Source organism: Anarhichas minor, unplaced genomic scaffold (assembly GCF_050575085.1).
Source record: "Anarhichas minor isolate MPS153535 unplaced genomic scaffold, ASM5057508v1 ptg000067l, whole genome shotgun sequence".
NCBI classification, from domain to species: domain Eukaryota; kingdom Metazoa; phylum Chordata; class Actinopteri; order Perciformes; family Anarhichadidae; genus Anarhichas; species Anarhichas minor.
In genome coordinates, this window is record NW_027466513.1 from 1,096,093 (window position 1) to 1,117,239 (window position 21,147).

The 21,147-nt window shown below is 40.0% G+C and overlaps 3 protein-coding genes across 12 annotated transcripts; 2 read left to right on the forward strand and 1 right to left on the reverse strand.

Moving 5' to 3' along the window:
• Nucleotides 1–937: 937 nt before the first annotated feature.
• Nucleotides 938–3,052, forward strand: LOC142934123 (hyaluronan and proteoglycan link protein 3-like). Its single transcript, XM_076078543.1, has 3 exons — nt 938–1,103; nt 1,672–1,977; nt 2,727–3,052. The coding sequence occupies exons 1-3, from the start codon at nt 938–940 to the stop codon at nt 3,050–3,052; spliced, it is 798 nt and encodes a 265-aa protein (XP_075934658.1).
• Nucleotides 3,053–3,415: 363 nt separating this feature from the next.
• On the reverse strand, nt 3,416–20,826 carry LOC142934311 (uncharacterized). Of its 9 annotated transcripts, XM_076078853.1 has the most exons (9): nt 20,687–20,826; nt 20,010–20,468; nt 18,958–19,238; nt 14,719–18,859; nt 7,370–7,451; nt 5,866–5,957; nt 5,196–5,373; nt 4,889–5,100; nt 3,416–4,203 (listed from the first exon to the last, which is right to left on the reverse strand). In XM_076078853.1, the coding sequence occupies exons 6-9, from the start codon at nt 5,887–5,889 to the stop codon at nt 3,949–3,951; spliced, it is 669 nt and encodes a 222-aa protein (XP_075934968.1). In that variant the 5' UTR covers nt 5,890–5,957; nt 7,370–7,451; nt 14,719–18,859; nt 18,958–19,238; nt 20,010–20,468; nt 20,687–20,826; the 3' UTR covers nt 3,416–3,948. The 9 variants fall into 9 exon arrangements, with proteins under 9 accessions (XP_075934968.1, XP_075934967.1, XP_075934972.1 ...); XM_076078852.1 differs by lacking the exon at nt 20,687–20,826 and having other exon boundaries at nt 18,958–19,180; nt 20,010–20,131; XM_076078857.1 differs by lacking the exon at nt 20,687–20,826 and having other exon boundaries at nt 5,866–5,952; nt 20,010–20,127.
• mibp2 (muscle-specific beta 1 integrin binding protein 2) lies at nt 10,602–13,161 on the forward strand. Of its 2 annotated transcripts, XM_076078862.1 has the most exons (8): nt 10,602–10,892; nt 11,533–11,623; nt 11,821–11,869; nt 12,075–12,258; nt 12,353–12,424; nt 12,525–12,631; nt 12,719–12,813; nt 12,908–13,161. In XM_076078862.1, exons 1-7 carry the CDS (start codon nt 10,867–10,869, stop codon nt 12,802–12,804), a joined length of 615 nt encoding a protein of 204 aa, XP_075934977.1. In that variant the 5' UTR covers nt 10,602–10,866; the 3' UTR covers nt 12,805–12,813; nt 12,908–13,161. The 2 variants fall into 2 exon arrangements, with proteins under 2 accessions (XP_075934977.1, XP_075934978.1); XM_076078863.1 differs by lacking the exon at nt 11,821–11,869.
• Nucleotides 20,827–21,147: the final 321 nt, after the last annotated feature.

The following is a 21,147-nucleotide window of genomic DNA, read 5'->3' on the forward strand; positions in this document are numbered from 1 at the left end:
AATGTTATGTTTTTGTAGTTTTGTAGAATATGCATGGAAAATGCACAAAGAAAATTGAGAAAACTTCTATTTTTTTTTCCATAGGTCTACTTTAACTATACATGTGAGATACTGATGGATGAAATTGGGGATATCATTGTCCTCCCTTCACTCGCTGGCTGCAGAAACACCCTCAGGTATGTTTCCAGTCCAACAGCTCCATCGCGGTAGATGAGGATTACAGCCCTCTCACTCTTTAACCAAACGTTATAATACACGTATCACTGACTGACTACAGATGCACCTGTTTCATCATCGGTAAATAAGACTCGAGGAGACTTAAAATTACGCTTTTTGTTCTTTGACCAGAAACCCACTGTGCGCTTCAGATCTTGAAGAAACGGATTTGTTCCCATCTGACTTCTTCTAACTTCTGCTCCTCAACCTCAAAGCTTTTTTTGGGATTCAAACCACGCAAGCAGAATATTGTTTTACGGTAAGTGAGAAAAATGTATAAATCAAATATGTTATCTTTATTCTTTATGACACGAGTCACTTTATTGGTCAATTGAGCTTCTGAAATTTGCTTAACGATTTTGTAAATGTATTAGACCTTTTGTATTTGTATTTGGTATCTTACATCGAGTCAAACAATATTCCAGGTGTTGCAATTATGGCAATAACTGAAATAGTTCAAGACAACCTGCAAAGCTGAAAACTATTCTGCAAATAATCAACATTTCTATCTTTTAAATGAGCCTTTGAAAGCAGCAGTTTTGTGGTGCCAGAATGCATAAAACATTATTTGAACTACCAAATAATATAAAATGCTTAAAGTTGTCGAAGTGGCAAAGTTACAGTTTCATAAAAAATAGACAGAGCTCAGAAACATGGTGTCATACTGACCTCTACTGACACTGTATGGTCACAACATCCGAAGTTACAAATACAGCAGGTTATGCAAAAACAATGCAGTCATACAAAAGTCATTATTCCACTGTATTTCCCAGGAGATGCCACACTTGTGATGACTAACCTCCTGTTGAATGATACAGGAAGGTACCGCTGCGAGGTGGTGGACGGACTGGAGGACAGGAGCACTTCAGTTTATCTGGAGTTACGAGGTACAATGTGTCCATATACCATGACTTCCACTCTCATTTAACACAGACAACTTTTGTTTCTATTCAGAGATCCGGTTTAAAAATAGAGCTTTGAGTCCGTTGAGCTTTTAGCCTGTTTAAGTTGTACTTGTTTTGGGGTAAATTGGTATACATTTATATGAATATGAACTGTATATCTGATACAAGTTATGGTCAATCCTGGGTTTTTGAGGGTTTTCTTGCTTGCTAACAATTATTCTCACTTGGTTAATTGATTCCCTCTCTTCTGTAACATAGAAATGTAATAATGTCTGGCAATATTAGAAGTCTCATTGTTATTACTGATGTGTGTTGTAGTAGCAGTATAAAAACATATTAAAAGTAGTATATATTTAAGTTGTATTAGTTGTAGATTCATTGAATTAAATGGAATTTTACCTTGCAGATAGTTTGACTTTGACTCAAAGACAGAAGCACAGGTGTTACTAATAACATTAATGATGGCTTTGTTCTATCCAAGTGTCCCGGTGAGGGACCTTTGAGGCCCACATACTTTGTGTAACAGTGTCCAATCAATTCCTCCACTCAGGGGTGGTGTTTCCCTACCAGCACCCTGGTGGTCATTACCACCTCAGCTTCCTGGGAGCCCAGCAGGCCTGTGAGGAGCAGGACTCCACACTGGCCACCTTCACACAGCTCTTCCAGTCCTGGAAGGAGGGCCTAAACTGGTGCAATGCAGGCTGGCTGGCCGACGGGACAGTCCAGTACCCCATCACCCGGCCCAGAGTGCCCTGCGGCGGGCGCGGCCTCGCCCCGGGTGTCCGGAGCTATGGCAGACGGCACAGTCTGCACCTTCATCGCTACGATGTCTTCTGCTTCTCCTCTTCACTCCGAGGTGAGGTGGTGTGAGACCAATAACGTCACAGGTTCAAGATCTGGATTCTAGAAAAGGTTCTTTTTTCACAGCACACTTTGACTTGTTGTAGCAGGAGAAGCACAGGTGTTACTAATTCCGTTAACGATTGCTCTATTCAGTGTGACAGTAAGCCAGCATGCACAATCAGCCCTTTTCAGAGTAGTCAGTTTGACATGTAATTGTAGAGTAAACACAGGTGTAATTGATAATATTGATTCCGGTCCTGTTCTATAACGTGTTGCAGCCATTCCAGTGAGCCAGTGTGCACAATAACAGGGCCCCGGCCCACCTAAATGGAACAGGGCCATAATTAATTTTATTGATTACACCTGTGTTTACTCTGCAACGACCTGTAAAAAATAGCAGCTGTGAAAAGGGCTGATCAGGACCCTGAAACCAAAGCAGCTAATGTCATTATTTACACCTGTGATTTTCTTGCTGTGACATGTCAAAATGTAGTGTGCAGCAGCCAACTTGAGTCAAGACGTCTAACGCAAATCAATTAGTAATTCAGTCAAACTACTAGAAAAATTACTAAATGTTATATGAGCGCTAACTGTTGTATAGTTTTCCCCACTTTTCATCCTTATTAAAAAAATGAATATTAGCTTGAATATCAGCCTTATGGCATGACAGTTAAAATGAGATTAACTGCATGTAATGTAAAGAGCTTTATCCAGCCTGCAGAAGTTTCTCTTAATGTCACAATAAATGTGTTCCCTTCAAAGGGAAAGTCCATTATCTTCAGCCCCCTCACAAGATGAACCTGACTGAGGCTCAGCAGGCGTGTCAGGAGGACGGAGCGGAGGTCGCCAAAGTCGGACAGCTCTATGCTGCCTGGAAGCTAAAAGGGCTGGACCACTGTGACGCCGGCTGGCTGGCTGATGGAAGCGTTCGGTATCCCATCACCAAGCCACGCAGAAACTGTGGTCCCTCTGAGCCCGGGGTACACAGCTTTGGCTTCCCACCTCCTCAGCACAAGCACGGAGTCTACTGCTACAAGTCCTCCTCTTCTGTGGGGTCAGTTGAAAACATGCAATCACTCATCGAGTAACAAGAAAGATCTTAGTGGTCCTGAGATGTTAAACAGAAGAGGAAAGCAGAAGAGAAAAAAGGCTTTTATGCAAAACAAAATTATATTTACTTTTTCAGACATTGCTCTTTTCTTTTCTTTTGTGTACTGGATCATTTTACATCCTCGTGCGTTCATCTTAGTGAGAATCTGTGGCATCTCACCACGAGTCAGATAGCAACCAGTTATTAAGCCAGCTGTTAGGTATTGAGATTTAATTGAAGTCAAAGTCTACAAATAGAACTTATTTTTGTACAACAAATGCTTTTCCTAACCATTAAAATCCTTGTACATTAGACTCTTGTCTCTGTCTCTCCACAAAGAAATTGTACGCCCACATACACACACCTTGCAGGATCTTTATTTGCATGAAAAACAATTAACATATTTCATACTTAAACAGCAGCTTCACAGAGGTGATTTGCGAGCACTGCTTTACAGGCTAATGTCAAACTGTGGCGTCATTTTTTCACAAATTATTGTTGCTGAAAAATAGCAAAAACATTTCCGAGTGCTACCGGGTTTCTGAGTGCTAATGTATGAGCCACAAGCAGGACATTTGTTTTGATCAATGAAATACTTTTAAATTAACAAGTGAAAGAAATGATGTCATATTGCAAATCACAGCTTGCTTGTTGCAAATGCAGGAGGCATCTAGTAATGGTAACAATGCTTCAGAACTTGTAAACAATCCAGTTTGCACCTTCACTGAAGACGCAGTGGGCTAGCAACAAAATACTGACGAAAAATATTCCAGGATTTGTCTGCAATAAAAGAAAAATTAAAGCCAAGATACTGAAACTCTACTTCTTACAATTCTTTCAATAAAACGTAACAAACAGGAAACACTCATTTGTTGATGTGCGTGTAAACCCTTTCTAGTCAAACTCGGCTTCGAAGAGGAGTCTCTCGATTTTCATCCTGACCTCTGCCTTTTTCTGCGGGGACAACTTTTTGAACATTTTCACAAGGTTCATGAAGTAGAATTCATCGCAGTCCTGCGGCTTTTCACCGTTTGTCTGCACAGTTTGGACAACGACAGGAGTCACTCGCTGGCTGCCGCTCGCTCCTCGGCTGTGTTGGTGGTCCCGATCTGTGATGACGGTTAGATCGTCACCGTCATCGCAGCTTTCCTGTGAGGACAAAGGAGAACAAAATAATATGTATGGTGTCCGATGACAGTGATTTAACTTTAAGGTGGCATAATGCACAGTTTGTGACAGAGAAAACATCCAAAGCTGGCTAAAAAGGTTTGGTCCACATTAGCATTTAACGAACATTTAAAACATTTGCAATTGAAAAAAAAAATGTCTCCTCTTAGATTTTGACATTCAAGTCTATTTAATCGATTATGAAGTGTTTTACGATAAGACGGATTTGTTTTTCTCAAGAAATCCTTGACAAACGTAGACTCCCTCCTTCTGCGGCTCATGACTTCACATACAGGACGTTGATTGTCCTTTACACCCCATCACATGCAACTTATGATGCCAAAAAAGGTCCTGAAGAACAACGGAGTTACAGACGTAATGAATCCAAAAGACACCGCAAGGTCACAAATTACAAGATGTGACGCTTTGGCACAAGTGCAGGCTGGTTGTAGAGTCAACAGGCGCAACGGTTCTGCTTCCATTCAGTAATTAAAATACAAAAGTTGGTTTAAAAATGATGTTGCCGACAGTCAAAAGTGACGTAGGAAAGCTAGAAAAAGCTCTGTTCATTCACGGAGAAGAAAAGGAGGAACTTCATTCATACCCAAGATCATCAGAAAACTTAACTGTTAAATGTAAAGTGCATCATACATGGTCACAGGCTTACTATGTCACATGAAAGGATGTCATCCTTTGCAGGGGAGGTTGATCCTTTGGTGTGTAGTTGGGATGATTGTGGGTCTCTCTCCTGTAGATCCTGTAGGCAGCGTAGCACATGCTTGTTGAGATCTTGTTTCCTTATCCGCGTGACTGGGCAGTACAAACAGTGGTAGTGTGGTTGATTCCTGCACTCCAGCCTGCATCTGTGGATTGTGTACCCTGAAATATACAAACAACACATTGTATTATGAATCAATTAGGGATTCATTTGCTGACACTGTCAAGTAAATCACAAAAATGAAATATGTCTTTACCTTGAAGATGAATGCTTTTCTTTAGATGCTTGTCTAAGTGATGCCTGGCTCTGGAGTAGTTGGTCGGTTCGAAGGAAGACGGTAAACAAAATGGACAATGAAATTTGGCAGGATGGCAGCAATTCTTGCATTTTTGCAGAGGAGGAGTGGATAATCCCTTGTGGATAGATATGTGGAGCTGAAACAGATTAAAGAAAGTCATTAGTAATAAACATCAGCCTCAGACGTATCAACTGTCCTACCACTACTTAATAACGTCAGCTACAACAGTCTTGTTGTCTGTTCTCATGTAATGTATGTTAAGTGATGTGAACGTGTGCAAAAGGACAGGAAAAGTTGGCTCAAACTACAAACGTAGTTTACCATTTAAAGTTTAAACTGTGATATTCAAGACACCTAACGCAAAGAAGCGTCAACAGAGCAATTTTCATTTACATCTGAAGTTCCTATTTAGTCGGAGTCTTATTTCAACAGGATTTGCAAGGTAGCTAGCTAGACAATTAGCTAATAGCTTGGCAAGTCAAGAAGACAACTTCAGGTATTTAACTTTAGTCTACTAACCAACGTTACATGGCTAAAAAGTGAAAACAACATAACGGTCACACGTGACTTAATTGTTATGATTATAAAGAGTCAGTAATCATTGTCGTTCGTTCGTCGATTTACTTACTTTTATGTCTCGGTGTCTGTTCATCTTTTAAATTCTTCTTCTTCGTCTTCTTCTTTATTAGTGGCGCAGGCGCACTACCGCCGCCTACTGGACTGAATGGAAAATGAACGTAACCTTGAAAGTTTCCTAGAAAGGAAATAAATAAAGGGAAATACTTTCCATATATTTAGCTTACTTTGGTGCTGATAATTGTTCCCTATACAATACAGTCCACAGGTAAAGGTGTATTTTGTTTACCTATCAGGGGCTCAGTGTGTCCCATCCTCACATGGTTAAATACTGTTTTTAAACACACACCTTCCTTTACTGCTCTTATATCAGGTCTACAGAGTTGAAGATGACCCCCTCCTTTGTAATGTTTCAAAATGTTGAATTTACTTGTTTTTTAAAAGTCCACCTCCTCGTTTCCCTTCAGACACATAAGCAGGAACAAAATACACATCTTGTTGTATTGGCGGAAATCACATGAAAAGCTTTAAAACAGAATATCTTTGTACTGTAATTAAAGGTTAACCTGTCTCTTAAGAAGAAAACAGAGGCAGACTGAAACACTTCAACCTCACAATCTATTTTTTGTATTTTACACAAGAAACTGAAGAAGCAGCCACAGTTGTCAGTTGTTTTTAGATTTGGCTCTCACATACATTGTTTTTTTCTATCAGAAATATTTTTTTTAATCATTGATCATCATTTACTCCAGGAAATCAAAAAGTTGTCCCGCTTGCAAATGCATGTACCTTGAATATTTCTTCTTTGTACATGTGTTTATTATGTTTGTACGTTATTTAAACACTCTAGAAAAACAGAGAACACATTATTATCTTCTATTTGGGTTCAATGTCACTTAAAGCCTTTGGAGTTGTTTCAAAGTATTTTCTTCACTGTTATTCCGCTCACATGCTCGTATTTGTTAATGTGTGTGACAAAAAAACAGTCTATCCCTACTGGGTGTGTCTCAAAGAGGGAAAAACTTCAACTATTCAATAATTCCTGCACTTTTTGCGTGTGTGTGTACGTCACTGTCTACGTCTACCGGTCTAAACAGAGAGAGACAGAACAAACAGGACCAAAACTTCTCAAACTGAGGTCTGATCACAGCCAGCAGATGGCAGCCAGCTGTTTGGAAAGGTTTGACTCAACAATAAGAGCAGAACAAAATGTGCAGAAACTATCAAACTGTATTAACTCTCACAGTCATGTCAAAAGTTCACAACATTTTAAGGATTTATTACGCAAACAGCACTTGCGTACTCCTCGATTTTATGTGATCCACCATCTGTATCACATGGCCGGATTGGACGGTAGATTTCATATTTCCACAAATTCACTGTGAACGAGCTGCAGTCATGCAGAAAATCTGGCATTTATGGAATACAATCAGATTAAATGTGAAGAATGCCGAATGACACAAATGTGACTGCTTGAAAAGATGTGAGGTGAAATGTGACAGCTGAACAGTGGAGAGGAGGACACACTGTGTACAGTCAGAAGTCAGTTCACACACCTCGCAGGTCTCAGGTTTATGAGACATTCATATGTGGGCTGCGCAGCTGATTCAGCAACTCAGGTCTTCATGTCAGGAAACACTGCGGCGAAATAAAAACAGCCACAGCTGAATTTCCACTTAATGGGCCATTTAGATATATGACACAAAGTGTCCATACAGACAGACTTAACATCTGCATTACATGCTGGGGAGAAACACTGAGCTATTACGCACAACACTAGAAATAGACAATAGACAATAAAGCCACAACTACTAAAATTCATCGAGAGGAAGCTCATGACTCATGCTCTGCCCTCCACACCCGTGACTGAAAGTGTAACACAATATTTGTGTGAGTGGACACACTAATGAAGACTTGTATTAAACTCACCGCGAGTTCGCGTGGGGAAAAAAATACATTATGATGGAAAAGAAAAACAGCAGACCACGTCATTTTACAGCTACGTTAAGATGTGTTTTATTGCCACTAAATTTACCAAAACTGGAACAAAATAAAAAGCATGTGAGCAAATATCAGACTTGCAAATACAATGTTTAGATTTGGTTGTTTTTTGAACATATAAAGCACTTTTTGCTCAATCTTGCATACACGTTATTAGTAATTCAATAACATTGTGTTGATTTTTACATTTAATTATTCATTTTCTTCTGGCATGTTGAGGCCGGTGGTAGAATTTACCATGAATGTTTTTCCATACTTGTTACTTTATTGTACTTGCCGTTTTATTTAATTTTGTACTTATACCAAGATACTCCACTATATTTCAGAGATAATTAATGCAATATCTGATTATATCTGAACTGATTTGTTTTTTTATAAAACACATAATCAGGTTATAGAATATGATCAAAATATCCAGCATTCTATAAAGTAATTAAAATGCTCTCCACCTCGTCCAACTCACACTGAAATACTGCGTCCACGTTGATGCATCAGCATTAATAATGCAATTTTAATTTTAGTACAACACTGATTCTTTTAAGTTAAGTCCATTTTGATGTTGATACTTCCATCCAAGTTGCAAGACTATAACTTGAATCTGTGTATTTTTACATTGTGGTATTTCTACAGTACTTTTACCTGAGTAAAGGATCTGAGTATGTCTTCCACCACTGGTTTAGTGCATGGGTTGTATCAGAAATTGTACTTGATACAAGTGTGGATTGTAGGCTATCTCTCACCAACTATACAGCTGCTGAATATCCATCATTAGAACAGTCATTTGATATTCTAGATATTCAATTAGCTATTGACGCCATCAGACACTGTTGAGCTACAAATGTGCAAACTAAAACTGCTTTGTTCAAACTTAAAGGACACATCTAATCTGATCAGTCCCAGGTTTCCAATTAACTGAAATGTTGTGATAGGATCAGGGGTGAGTTGTGAGTATCAAGCAGACAACAGAAGCTTAAATTAAATCATCAGATCACAGGAGTTACCAAAAATGAGGATTCATAGAAAAGGGTTTCTTCACCAACTGCGTGCTAAACATGATTTAGGCCAAATGTGTTGCGCTTTCGGAAATATAATCTCTCAGTCACAGTTTAAAGGTGATGGTGTTCTCATTGTATCACGTAGTAGTCAAATGAGAAGGCTGGAAAAGGTTTTTTGTGGAAAATGTTCATCTGGCTTGTGATCCTATAGCTGAAATAAGCCTATTTATTCAGTTATTCAAAGTTTTTTCATCACCGCTTGACCACCTTGAAACATTATATCATTATAACCATGATTATAAAAGCTTTTATGCAATAAATTGTTATAAACTTCAAGAAATCCAATACAATCTCCTCCAAATTGGCAGAATGAAGTCAAACTATGAATAGAAATCTTACAAACTGAACTTAATTCCACTTCTCTTGGCGACTTCCTCCTCATAGCTGAGGTTCTCGAGGTGTAAACCCCAACATAATATTTTGGTGCAACCTCAGAAAACTGTCATGGAGTCGGTTGGGAAGTTTCTAAACTAAACAGAGAGAGGTCAGCTGCAGGCTGGTGAAATATACACCACAACAATGTGTGTGTCAAGAGATGTTATCCTTTAGTTTTTTGTTTGTGTCTCTGATTCTGACACCAATATGAGCTACTTTCATTGTGTGTGTGTGTGTGTGTGTGTGTGTGTGTGTGTGTGTGTGTGTGTGTGCGTGCGTGTGTGTTGGTGTGTATTGGTGTTAAGTGAGTACAGTTGATAACACTGATAAATGCAACTAGGCTGACATGGAAAATGAATAAGGGGGAAACACTGACAGGTCATTGGCACCATGCCCACAATGCAAAGTTGCCCTATAATTAACATGTGTCTGTTACGGTCCCAGTGGTATAGAGAGGCCCTGTCGATTACATAAGTTAAATGCTACAAACAATGAACTGCAAATACTCTGTTCACAGTGTTTTTCTTCTTTATGGTGATTTTATTTTATGTCCAGGTGGAGTACGGATGATATTCTATCTTAAGAGGAAAACGGTCTCGTCGTCTATTCTAGTCTTTGGTAACAATCAAAGATTCAGTGATGTGTAAAACTCAAGTAGAGGTGGCACCAACACAATTTTTAAATACTATAGAGGACCCAAAGTTAAGGGTAAAGATATTTTGTGTATTTTTAACAGAAATTACTTTAAGTACAATTTTGAGGTATTTGGATTTCCACTTTATACTTCTACTCCACTACATTTTGGAGGCAAACATTGTACTTTTTTCAAAAATCTATAAATAAATTATGATTTTTGTATTATTATTATAGATTAAATACCCAGCAGTAGAGTAATTAAAAATAACTCCACATTTACCAGCTACAAAATTAAAGTGATGATTAAAATAATGCATCAATAATTATAATGCAATAATGTAATACATATTTTTCTCAAATAAGCCATTTTGCATTTCGCTTTTGGTATATTAAGGAATATGTTTATGCAAATATGTTTGAACTTTTACTGAAGCATAATTTTGAATGTAGAACTTTTACTTTTAACAGAGTATGTCTACACTGTGGTATTACTACTTTTACTTTAGTGGTACATCGGAGTACCACTTTCTACTTTTGTTTTTTTTCACTTTTATTTTTCACTTATTGTATAAAAACAAACAGACTACATCATGGGGTTTTAGGTTAGAAGGTGTGAAGTGGGCGTAGGGAGGAAGGGGGTGGAGCTGCGGTAGCACTCGCTCCTGATTGGCTGTTGTGGGCTTTCTGTGTGGTTCGAGCCTGTTTAAATAGCCAATCACGTCGCCTCTCCTCAGTATGTGTAGTAGCTACAACGAGCTAACGGCCCTCTCTCGGTGGAACACCGTGTCCGAGTGACACCTCGTCTCTGCTCTCACCTTACTCACTTAACTTAAGTGCCATGGACGAATCAAGTAGTTGACGTTTCCTGTAACCTTCTCTTTTTAAGCTTTCTTCCCGTCTGATCACTGTGATCCTGAACCGGTTTACTGACGTTTTGAACTCCCAAACGACACTTTTTTTGTAACGAGCTTTGACCATCCGAAATCATGAAGTACATCATCGGCATCGGCGGGTGAGTTGAATGAATGAAGCTAGCTAAGCTATCAGGCTAAGCTAAGCTGCTAGGCCTTAGAAGCCCGGCACACGTGGAGAGAGGGCGCTCATGAACATCCGCCAGAGTGTTGCTTCCCTTTTGTTGTCCTGCTGTTCAGTGACCAAACATGGCTGTGTTCATTTGTTACAGTTTCTGTAACGTTAGACCCTCAACGCTAATCCTTTCTAGCAATGCCTGTCAATAAATAGAGCTAAAGCTAACTGTTCCTGACATGTAATAGAGATGACCAAATCCGCCATTTGTTACGTTAAAACACCCATTTTTGCATGTGACGTTAGATAACGACGCCTAAAATCTATTTAAAGTGTACATTTTGTGGTTGCATGCTACAAACTGCTCTGCATGGCTTTTTATGGTAAAAAAACCAGTTTGTTTTATTGTGGAAATAACTAAAAATGTATCTAATGTGTAATTGCATATATTTAACATCCATTAGCTGCCATGTTGAATGTAGGCTATAACTGCACTTCCTAAAATGGATGTGCCAGATTCAATATATAAGGTGATGGTCAAACGTTAATCATTAATCTGTCAGGTTATCAGATGACTGGCTCCCATTGTCAACTATTTATTGTCTTTATTGCTTTGTTTCATTCAGTGTAACCAATGGAGGGAAAACCACCCTCACTAACAGGCTGATCAAGAACCTGCCCAACTGTTGTGTGGTACATCAGGATGACTTCTTCAAGGTGAGCCACATGCACACACACGTCTTTGAATTGTGGGGTAAAGTTAACCAAAGGGATCGCTCTGAGTAACAAGTCGTGGGGTGTTTACACTTGCCCGTTTTGACCTAGTGAGTAAAAACACTGTCGGAGCCTTCCATATAGCAGAGTGTAGCTCTAGTGGAATGTACCGTGGTACATCTTATCAATGTATGTTTCAGCCCCAAGATCAGATTGAAGTTGGTGAAGATGGCTTTAAGCAGTACGATGGTAAGCCTGGGTTTTTATGAATGGATTTGTGAGGGTGTCTGTGTGCGTTTGTCTTGTACGTCTGCTGCTATGACGCTTTGTTCCATTTTTAATCTGCATGCAATATAGACAAAGTTGAAGACCGTTTCTGACAATTTTGTCTTTGCAATTTTCTATACATTTCTTCCTCCACCTCCATCCTCTCTCCCCGCCTTTTGCTTTTCAGTCCTTGCTGCCCTGGACATGGACGCCATGATGAGTACCATCTATGCATGGCTGGACAACCCGGTGAAGTTTGAGAAGTCTCACGGCATCAATAACACCCTGGATACTGAGATTGTCCCAAAGTCTGACGATAAGGATGAGTCTCACATCCTTATTGTGGAGGGCTTTCTGCTTTACACCTACGGGTAAGAACGTGTGCTCTTTACGTCACCGTTGAGTGTTTCTCACTGTAAAAGGAATGCAGCCAGCCTTGACATTAATTTGTCTCTTCCCTCGCAGACCTTTGATCGACGTGCTCAACCAATGTTACTTTATTTCCATCCCACATGAAGAATGCAAAAAGAGGAGGTGGTAAGTGCCTCAGTGTTCAGACGCTGTTCTTAACTGGTGTTTATAGTCTGGTCTGCTGTCTTTATTACCGTTCTGTAATTGTTGTTGTGTGTCTCTGCAGCTCTAGGAACTACACGGTGCCAGACCCCCCCGGCCTATTCGATGGCCACGTCTGGCCCATGTATTTGAAACACAAGAACATCATGGAGTCATCAGATGTTGACGTCTGTAAGTTGGTGCATTTTTGGAATAATCACTACTTTGTCATTTACAGACAGTTTCTCCTATTGATTTTGAATGTGTTTGCTATTACAGTGCAGCTAGATGGAACCAAGTCAAAGGAACAACTGTTCAACTTTGTCTACGGCAACATCCTGAATAACATCCAGAAGTCTTTTTAACAAACAAAGGTAACTTGATCATCAGACTTTACTGTAACATAATCTTTGTGTCCAAATGTGAGATTCTGACATGATTTTTTTTTTTTTTCTTTCTGTATTGCAGGTCATACGATCAGCTAAAAGGAGCATGTACTCCGCCTGCAAGCAGAACACCGCCTTGCCTTAAGTTTCTACCTGGCAGCTCATTTAGCTGACTGCTATGATTTTTGTAAATGTTTAGCTGATGGCATTAAATGCTGGCATGTTTTTATACCAACCATATTTATTGCTTTGTTACAGCCCACGCTCAAAAGAGAGTTGATGGATATGTTCAGAGGACAGTTGCACTTCTATGTCAATAAATACTACTCCTGCCAACTCTGTGCTCTTTTGGTTATTTTAAGGGGAATGATGAGCTCTTACTCTGAAGGTAGTAGAAAGTGGACCGCCCCCCCCCCCCCCCCCCCCCCCCCAAAAAAAAAGTAATAAAGAATTGAGTCTTTGCACGTAAAGTCCAAATTTGTAAATGTTTTAAAAATATAGTCCCTACTTCAACACTTGTAGCTGCTAAGTTGAGCTCAGTGAGCAGACGGCTTTTTACTATCCCGCTCACAGGCAACAGTTGGTGTGAGTGATAAGTGGAGTCACAAGGCTGAACCGCGTGACTTCAGGTCTTATCTAAATGCAGACGCACATGGGCTGTTTCTCTAGAAGTGTTTACTTAAGAACTTCTACGTCAAAGGAACCTTTACTTGGTTTCACAGAGTAAGGGCTCTTTGTAATGATGCAGATAACATCAATAAGTTGATGTGTATGCATGATTTTACATGTTTTTTTATTTTATTTAATAAGGTACAGCCAGTTGGTAATGACATTGGGCAGTGTTGGTCGCATGCAGTATGTGATCAGGTTTTTATTTTTTTTATTCCACAAACCCATAACAGCCTGGTATACCTTGGTTTGTTCGCTTTAAACAAGACCAAGCTGTCCTGATCTTTTGGAATGGAAAGTAGCAGACCATCCCTTAGCGCAAAGTGGGGAAAAAGATATGGTGGACAAATATATTTCACTTCCACACCAATATTTCTTTTTTTGAGTGAATGTCTTAAGAGCAGTGGTTTCATATGTAAAGGAATTTATTTTAAAAGATCTCTTCAGCTGCAATAAATAAGCTCAACCGTTTAGTCAGATTCTCCATTAAAGCTGTGGTACCCTTGTTTGCAAACACTGCTACTGTAAATGTGTTATTGTAGCCACAAATATACTATTTATATGTATATTCCTATGATTTAATCTGTGTATATACACAATATGGAGTTATTAAAGCTAAAGACACATTTTACATCTTTGCATAAGTAGAGAGCTCTTTACCAATAGTGCAGTTATGCAATGCTTTATTAATGCACGAGGCACATGCATTATTATTGTGCATATGTGCCAGTACAGCTTTTATTTTCCTGAAATGGAAAAATACAGCTGGTGAAGTCTAAATCTAACGTCCACAGAAGTCATGGGTGTGTCGGGCCCCTCTGAGGAAGGGAAATCACTTTCATGCTGGCCGTTCTTCCCTCTAAAAGCACACATGTAATGTTACTATAGACGTGTATGGACAGAGCTCAGAGCAGTACGGAAGTTGGGGGGAAAAACGACTCTTGACCCACTTACGAGCAGCTGTTTTTTCCCTCCTGCATGACGGTTCTTGCTATGTTATGTATTCATTTTAGTCAATCCAACTGTTCTTTTAATCATTCAACTTAACTGCCTTTGAAAACAAACCATAATCATTTTAGATGTATTGTATCTTAAATGTGCAATATTTGAAATGTGGAGCATTTTGATTGCCTCTCAATGGCTCTCAACATGGCAACCGCTGACCGGACAGCTTGTAGCTAAAGGTGCTAACGATGCTAACATCGCTAACATGCTCATGTTTACCTGAGAGGGATGCGCAAGGTGGGTGCTACTCCTCCGTAACGACGCCATCAGTCAGGACGACTTCATCAGCTTTAACTGCCATATGAGCGCAGAGCAGAGCAGCGTCCATGAGCTAGCCAGTGGGGCACGCCCACATGCAAACAACATGCACTAAATATATGCACGGCCGTCCCGGCTATGAAATCAAAGCAAGGAGAGGCTTGCATAACAACACACAGAGGGAGAGCTGCTTTGTTCATGTTCTAAATCCTGCATATTACACCTTTAAACCTGTTTCCATTTAACAGACTGTTTTCCCTCTGCTGAGTCATTCTAGAATAAACCAATCCTCACATGTTGATATTACACTGCATGCATGCAGGACAAATGGAGGTCTGACAAAAAGAGCAGGTGTTGTATTATTCAGAGCACAAAGCAGCTCGTACAGGTTTCTCTGGTTCCAGACAGACTGCGTGATTGTTGACACCGGTGTCTCTGCAGCAACGGCATGGACACACACACACACACACACACACACACACACACACACACACACACACGCAGACATGCAGTCAGCTGAAAAAAGTGTGTTTCTTCAAAGCACTTTTTTAGTTATTTAGTTACAGTTTATAATTGAGGCTTCATTGTCACATTCATGCATTTCTGTTGCCAATGTCCACATCTAGTCCACATCTAGTAGACATATCCATCAGCTATAAAACTGTAAGGCCTGGGTTCGATGCAACAGGCTGTTGTATGGATTGAGTTTGCATACTTTAGACCACCAGTGCATTCAAATGTATCAATGGGGAGAGAGAGAGAGATAGTGAGTGGGGGATCCTATTACGATCCTCGTCATCTTGGGAATTTACTGCAGCCTACTTTAGTTTCAAGCAGGACAAACACTAAAATACTTCATCCCATTTGTTAACAACACTGGTTTTATCTTGGATCAAACTTTTCAAGTCAAAGTTTCCCGTTGTGTTCATTTTTCCCAGGTCACAAACAGATATATCAGTTTTTTGAGTGTGCAAAAGCGGGTATTATGTGAGCTGACGTCCTTATGTGCCCAGACATTTTAACAGCAACTCATAATATGCTTAACGTCTGTGGCAGAAATCATTTGGAGATGATGTTAATTTCCTTAAAGGGTAGCTAACTCATTTTAAGATGGGTGTTACTTCACAACGTGTGCAAGCATGGTCGGATGTGAATGTGAGAGATAAGACGTTATGTAACCTCGACTAGCTGCTGGCCTGGCCTCCCCTGAAAAACAGATTATGGCTGCATCTGTTCTACTCTAGTTAGATACTTCACCTTGTCTTACCAGGGAATGACTCAAGATGTTAAAGGTAAAATAGCACTTTTTCAATAAAGTGGGTCCTAGTTTACGTAAACAAGGTTACTGTGAACTCATTGTCCCCAGATACAATACTTCATGATTGAATGGCACGGTGGTGATCGAGGACATCGTCTCCTGACATCCGTAGCCTCTGGACTACCACAAACCCTGCAGTTTTCTAAACCGCTCCGACCACCACACTGGCATGAGCGCTGCAGAACTGGCTCTTACTGGCTCTTGTTTGTGTATGTGTGTGTCTGTCTGTCTGCATGGGTGTCTGCGCTGCGCCCGACTCACACCTCTCCTCAGTGCATCCAAAAATGCAGGAGGAAGCAACAGTCTGCTGTGGTTGACTCAAATAGAGACCATATAAACAACACTATAAATCCTCGCTTCAGACCTCTAACTCCATATAGTTAAGGTTTCGATTATCACTTCTCCACCTCACACAGGTCAGACAGGACACGGCCGTGCATCCACTAACCGTCCTGGTGGCAGAGGTGACTGTGACTCTGTGGGCGCTTGTCTGAATTTCTTTGTCTCGCTCACAGCTTTGCAATGTGCCCTTTAACATATGTCCTCCTGTTTTCTTCTATTACCCGACCAGAGAAAACAGCAAGGACAGAGCACACTCATTTAATCAAATCACCCTTTCCCTCCACCACAACCACGCTGCTCTTCAAAGCCTCCTCTTCAGCCAACAAGTTTGTTTTCTATATTTACTGCTTTTACTACAGTCTAAGAGGAGCCCATGAAACCAGCCATGGGTGCCATACAACCGCTTGTGACGATTGGGGATGTTGTGTGGACTTGTTTTTGAAAATGTGGCGCTCTAAAGCCGCCACGGCCGTGTTGCTGAGCACCTGTGGGGCTGATGTGAGGACAGCCTTTCACCCACTGTGGGTCACTGGCTCTGTCTGTGTTTACGCGGAGTGGAACTGTCCTGACTGCAGTGCAGACACAACAAGAGCCTTCTGTAACCCATACGTGGCATTAGACACTTACATTGTACACACTTCACTGCTGTTGCTGCAGCACAGAGGTGGTGGAAGAAGTATTTGGATCCTTCACTTTAATTTAAAAATATCCAGTCAAGGGCATTCACGTTTTTTACTTAAATAAAGTTACATAAGCATCCTAAGGTCACTGTACTGAGAGTACACACTTTGTGTTTACAAAGGCTGTATTCCATTCTATGTATTATTACTACTGAGCCATTAATATTAATATATAAAAATCAATTTAGAACTCCAGGAGCTCTGGAAGCTGCAGGCTCACTGTGTCAGTTTGATTTGATTGAAAATGTGTTTGAATATGCAACACTGACTGACATACTATCTGACATAAGGGCTGAAAGGTAGGTCTTACTTTATGATATACTTTTTACTATTTTGTTACGTACGAATACACAAAAGCACAATAAACAAACTTGAGGCCCTCCTTGAATCACATTGCAAGTATACTGTTGCTATTAAAGTAGTCGTGTATTTCCATGTTCAGCCACGTTATAGTATTATGCCACATTTCAGAGTGAAATATTGTTACAGCTGAGGTTAATAATCCAAATTAAGATCGGACATAAAACAACATATGACAAACTTAAAATGCAATATGTTATTTAAGATGGAACCAGGGGTTCTATAGTTGAAGTTCAAAGAGATATAATTATCATCGAATTAAGATATTTCAAACATAAAAAGGAAACAGGGAAAAGTAAAAAAAACAAATGATACTGACTTTTTTTCTCTCCAATTATTTATCCCACAACCCCTCAGGTGTATCATGTGACCAGTTAAAGGTGGCTGCACCCCTCTGGAGTAAAAAAAAACCTAAATGTGTATAAACTAGCTCCATGTTAAGATGGAGCTATTTATTCATCATCAGGTTGTGTTATTCTACAACAGTATACGCTATATTATTTAGTTTATTTATTATTTTAAGTTGATCATGTGTTTTGTTTGCAAAGCACCAATATACGTATAACAGTCAGATGAAGTCAGAGTAAGATGAAGAATATCTGCTTCTGAAATGAAGTGGAGTAAACGTAGCGTTAAAAAACAAAAAACACTGGGTTACAAAATATCTCAAAACTGTATTTGGGTTAATGTATTACTTCCTATCATATCTAAATGCATCTAAAATTATTGTTTTGAAAAGTAGTGGTGGTTACATAGTACACGCATATGCTTAAATAGCTCCTGCATGCATACCATCTGTTGAGTCACAGAAACCTAATTACTAATGTTCTCCATGCCCACTTAGCCAGACCTACGTATGTAGTTATATAAGACCTGCTTAAGATGGGAAAGTAACCTCATTCACTGTCACTTTGGTCAGAAACACCACAAAGAGATATGTTTTCCAGAGCCTTCAAACCAGCTCTTCACATGGTACACGGCGTGCATGAATAGCCAACTACCACGCCAACCAAATGGTAAAACCTGAGGGAAATAATAACATGATGCAATCATCCTCAGTGTGGGCCCGAGGACCATATCCTGTTATGGTGGGTCTGGGTGAGGCCTGGTACTGCCAGTCTGAAGCAGACCACAGCCTCCCACTCCTCACCCGTCTGGATCTCTGTTTACTTAGACAGGAAGGCCGCCCGCTATACAACATCATCATCTGCTGCTGCTGCTCCATGTCTGTGACTCGCTTGTGGTTTTGGCGAAAAGAGGGGGTTTGTGTTTTCCCCGATGGCCAAGTTTCTAAAAGTAGAGACAAGTAAAAACCAAATGCTTGGAGGAGTAGAGAGCCCAGCCTCGGAAACCACTGCGTCTCTGAGCCGTCTACCTCTGAGGCCTCATGCGCCCACTCCTCCTGGAAAAACAGAGCCCTATTCAATTAGGATTAACTAATCATGAGCAGATCCTGGCAGACATTCAGTTGGTAAAATATTACAAAGTGTGAAAACTCACAACACTAAATGATGTGGTCTGTTGGAGTAAAAGTCATTTTATCGGCGCACTGCGTAGGATTTATTGGCATCTAGTGGTGAGGTTGCAGATTGCAACCGAGATTGTAAACTTCGCTCACTTCTCTCTTTCCAAGCCTGTCGGAGAAGTTCAGAGGCCTTCCGGTAACGTAAAACTGCAAAAGTGTCTCACTAGAGCCAGTGTTTGGTTTGTCCGTTCTGGGCTGCTGTAGAAACATGGCGGTGCAACATATAGCGGACTCTTTATGCAGATAGAAATTAATTCTAAGGTAAAAAAACAACAACAATGATTCTTAGTTTTAGGTCATTATACACTTGAAAACATAGTTATGAATATTATAATCAATTTTTGCCAATAAATCACCCTAATTATTTTCACTTTTCCTTCAAATTGAATAAATAAAAGAATGATTAATAACGCATGACGATTATTTCTTTCTCAGATTTTTAAATATTCACTGGATCACTGGTTAATGGCCAGATTTTGTTTTCACATTGGCTTTGTAAAAATTATTTAATTAATTGTTTTTTTATTTTCCCCCCCAGCAAAAGTCTTTCTGCATGGGACCTGAAGCAGAACTTTATTTGTCATTCACAAATTTAAATCACCTACAAACCGTCACAATACAGCGATGAAAGGGAATCTGCTTATTTAATGCTAGTTTCTGGTAAAAAAAAAAAAAAAAAACATTAAAAGTGCCATAATAACCCAAAATAACTTAATAACTTAATAACTGATTCAATAATATTACACCAGCAAGATTTCTCTTTTTGTCTTTTGGAATATTTTTACCTCCAATGAGCCGCTGACCAACTGCCATACATGACAGACCCAAGCACAACCTCTATCTTTTTTTCTGGTCTGCACATCACACTGACCCAGTTTCATAAAAACAACAACAATCAGTGTTGCATAAGGCATTCACATATGGAACCACAGTGTTTACACATACACAGAAGAAAATGTCAAACAAAACCCAAAGTCAAGGTCCTGAAAACTATATTCAAAGTGTGGTTTCCACTGCACGGACTCACTTTCATCAGGTGGCCCCTCTCCTGAGTCTGGACCCCTTCGTGGCCACACTGTGGTGCAGTTTCAGCTCCAAGAAGAGCCAGGCGGAGGGTGCGCCAAGCCATGTTGGTTTGGACTGAGTTTCCTGCTGTAGTAGTGAGTATAAAATTAGAGTTTTATGTGAATAGGAGGGGGAGTGACAGACGCATGATTGTGTCGGGATAGAGAGGAATGTGACCTACTTTTCTGTCAACAAACATGTTTGTGGCTAGTATGTGATGATGGTGACAAAAATGTGTGTGAAAAGAGACAAAGGTGGTTGAAAACATCTGTCTACTGTTTACCAACTCAGTGACAATTCAAGCTTCATGAAGGAAAAGCTGAGGCTGATTTGGGAACCAACATGGCACAAGAGTCAGTCCTGCTGCTCCGTTCTTCAACTACATTCACTGTGGCGCCCAAGGTGGTCAGGTAATCTGGCCCTGATTAGAAACATATGATAGAACAGCAGAGAGTGAGGTTTGTGAAGTACTAGTTTACATCCTAAATGTTTGTGGACAGAGACTCTGCAGGTGCTCATTAAAACCCAACAACACACAGGATGAACTCACATCAGATATTTCTCTCTGGTTGGTAAGTGTGCTAATCAGTAACATCAGCTGGTGCAGAAATGTTTAAGCAGTGAAATAAAATTAAAAACCTGCAGAAATTCAGCCTTCCATGGAGCACCTTTGCCCACCACAGATTAAGATCCGGTGAACTTATTTCTGGTCTCTGCTGACACCTGGTGGACTGAGATGCTTAACACAGTTCAGTAGTCCATCAATGTGCACAAGAGGCCCTACTTTTAGAACATACTGCAGCTCCCCTTACAAAGTATGTACTGTAGCATGCAGTATACAATTGGGACATACATGCACCTTAGACTTTGACCCTCTTGCTCATAGATCTGCTGACACAAAGGATTGTGGGTCAGATTAGCCAAAAAAGTAGGCTGGCTTGCTTACTGCAAAATGCAAACAGGTGTACTGTAACGTCTTAGTACTGCATTGTATGGAAGCCCATTTTCGCCACCAAAAAAAAAAAATATATATAAAATCCACCCCAAAAGACAAAAAAAGCAAAAAAACTTTAATCTTTTTTTTTTTTGGTGCCGGAAAT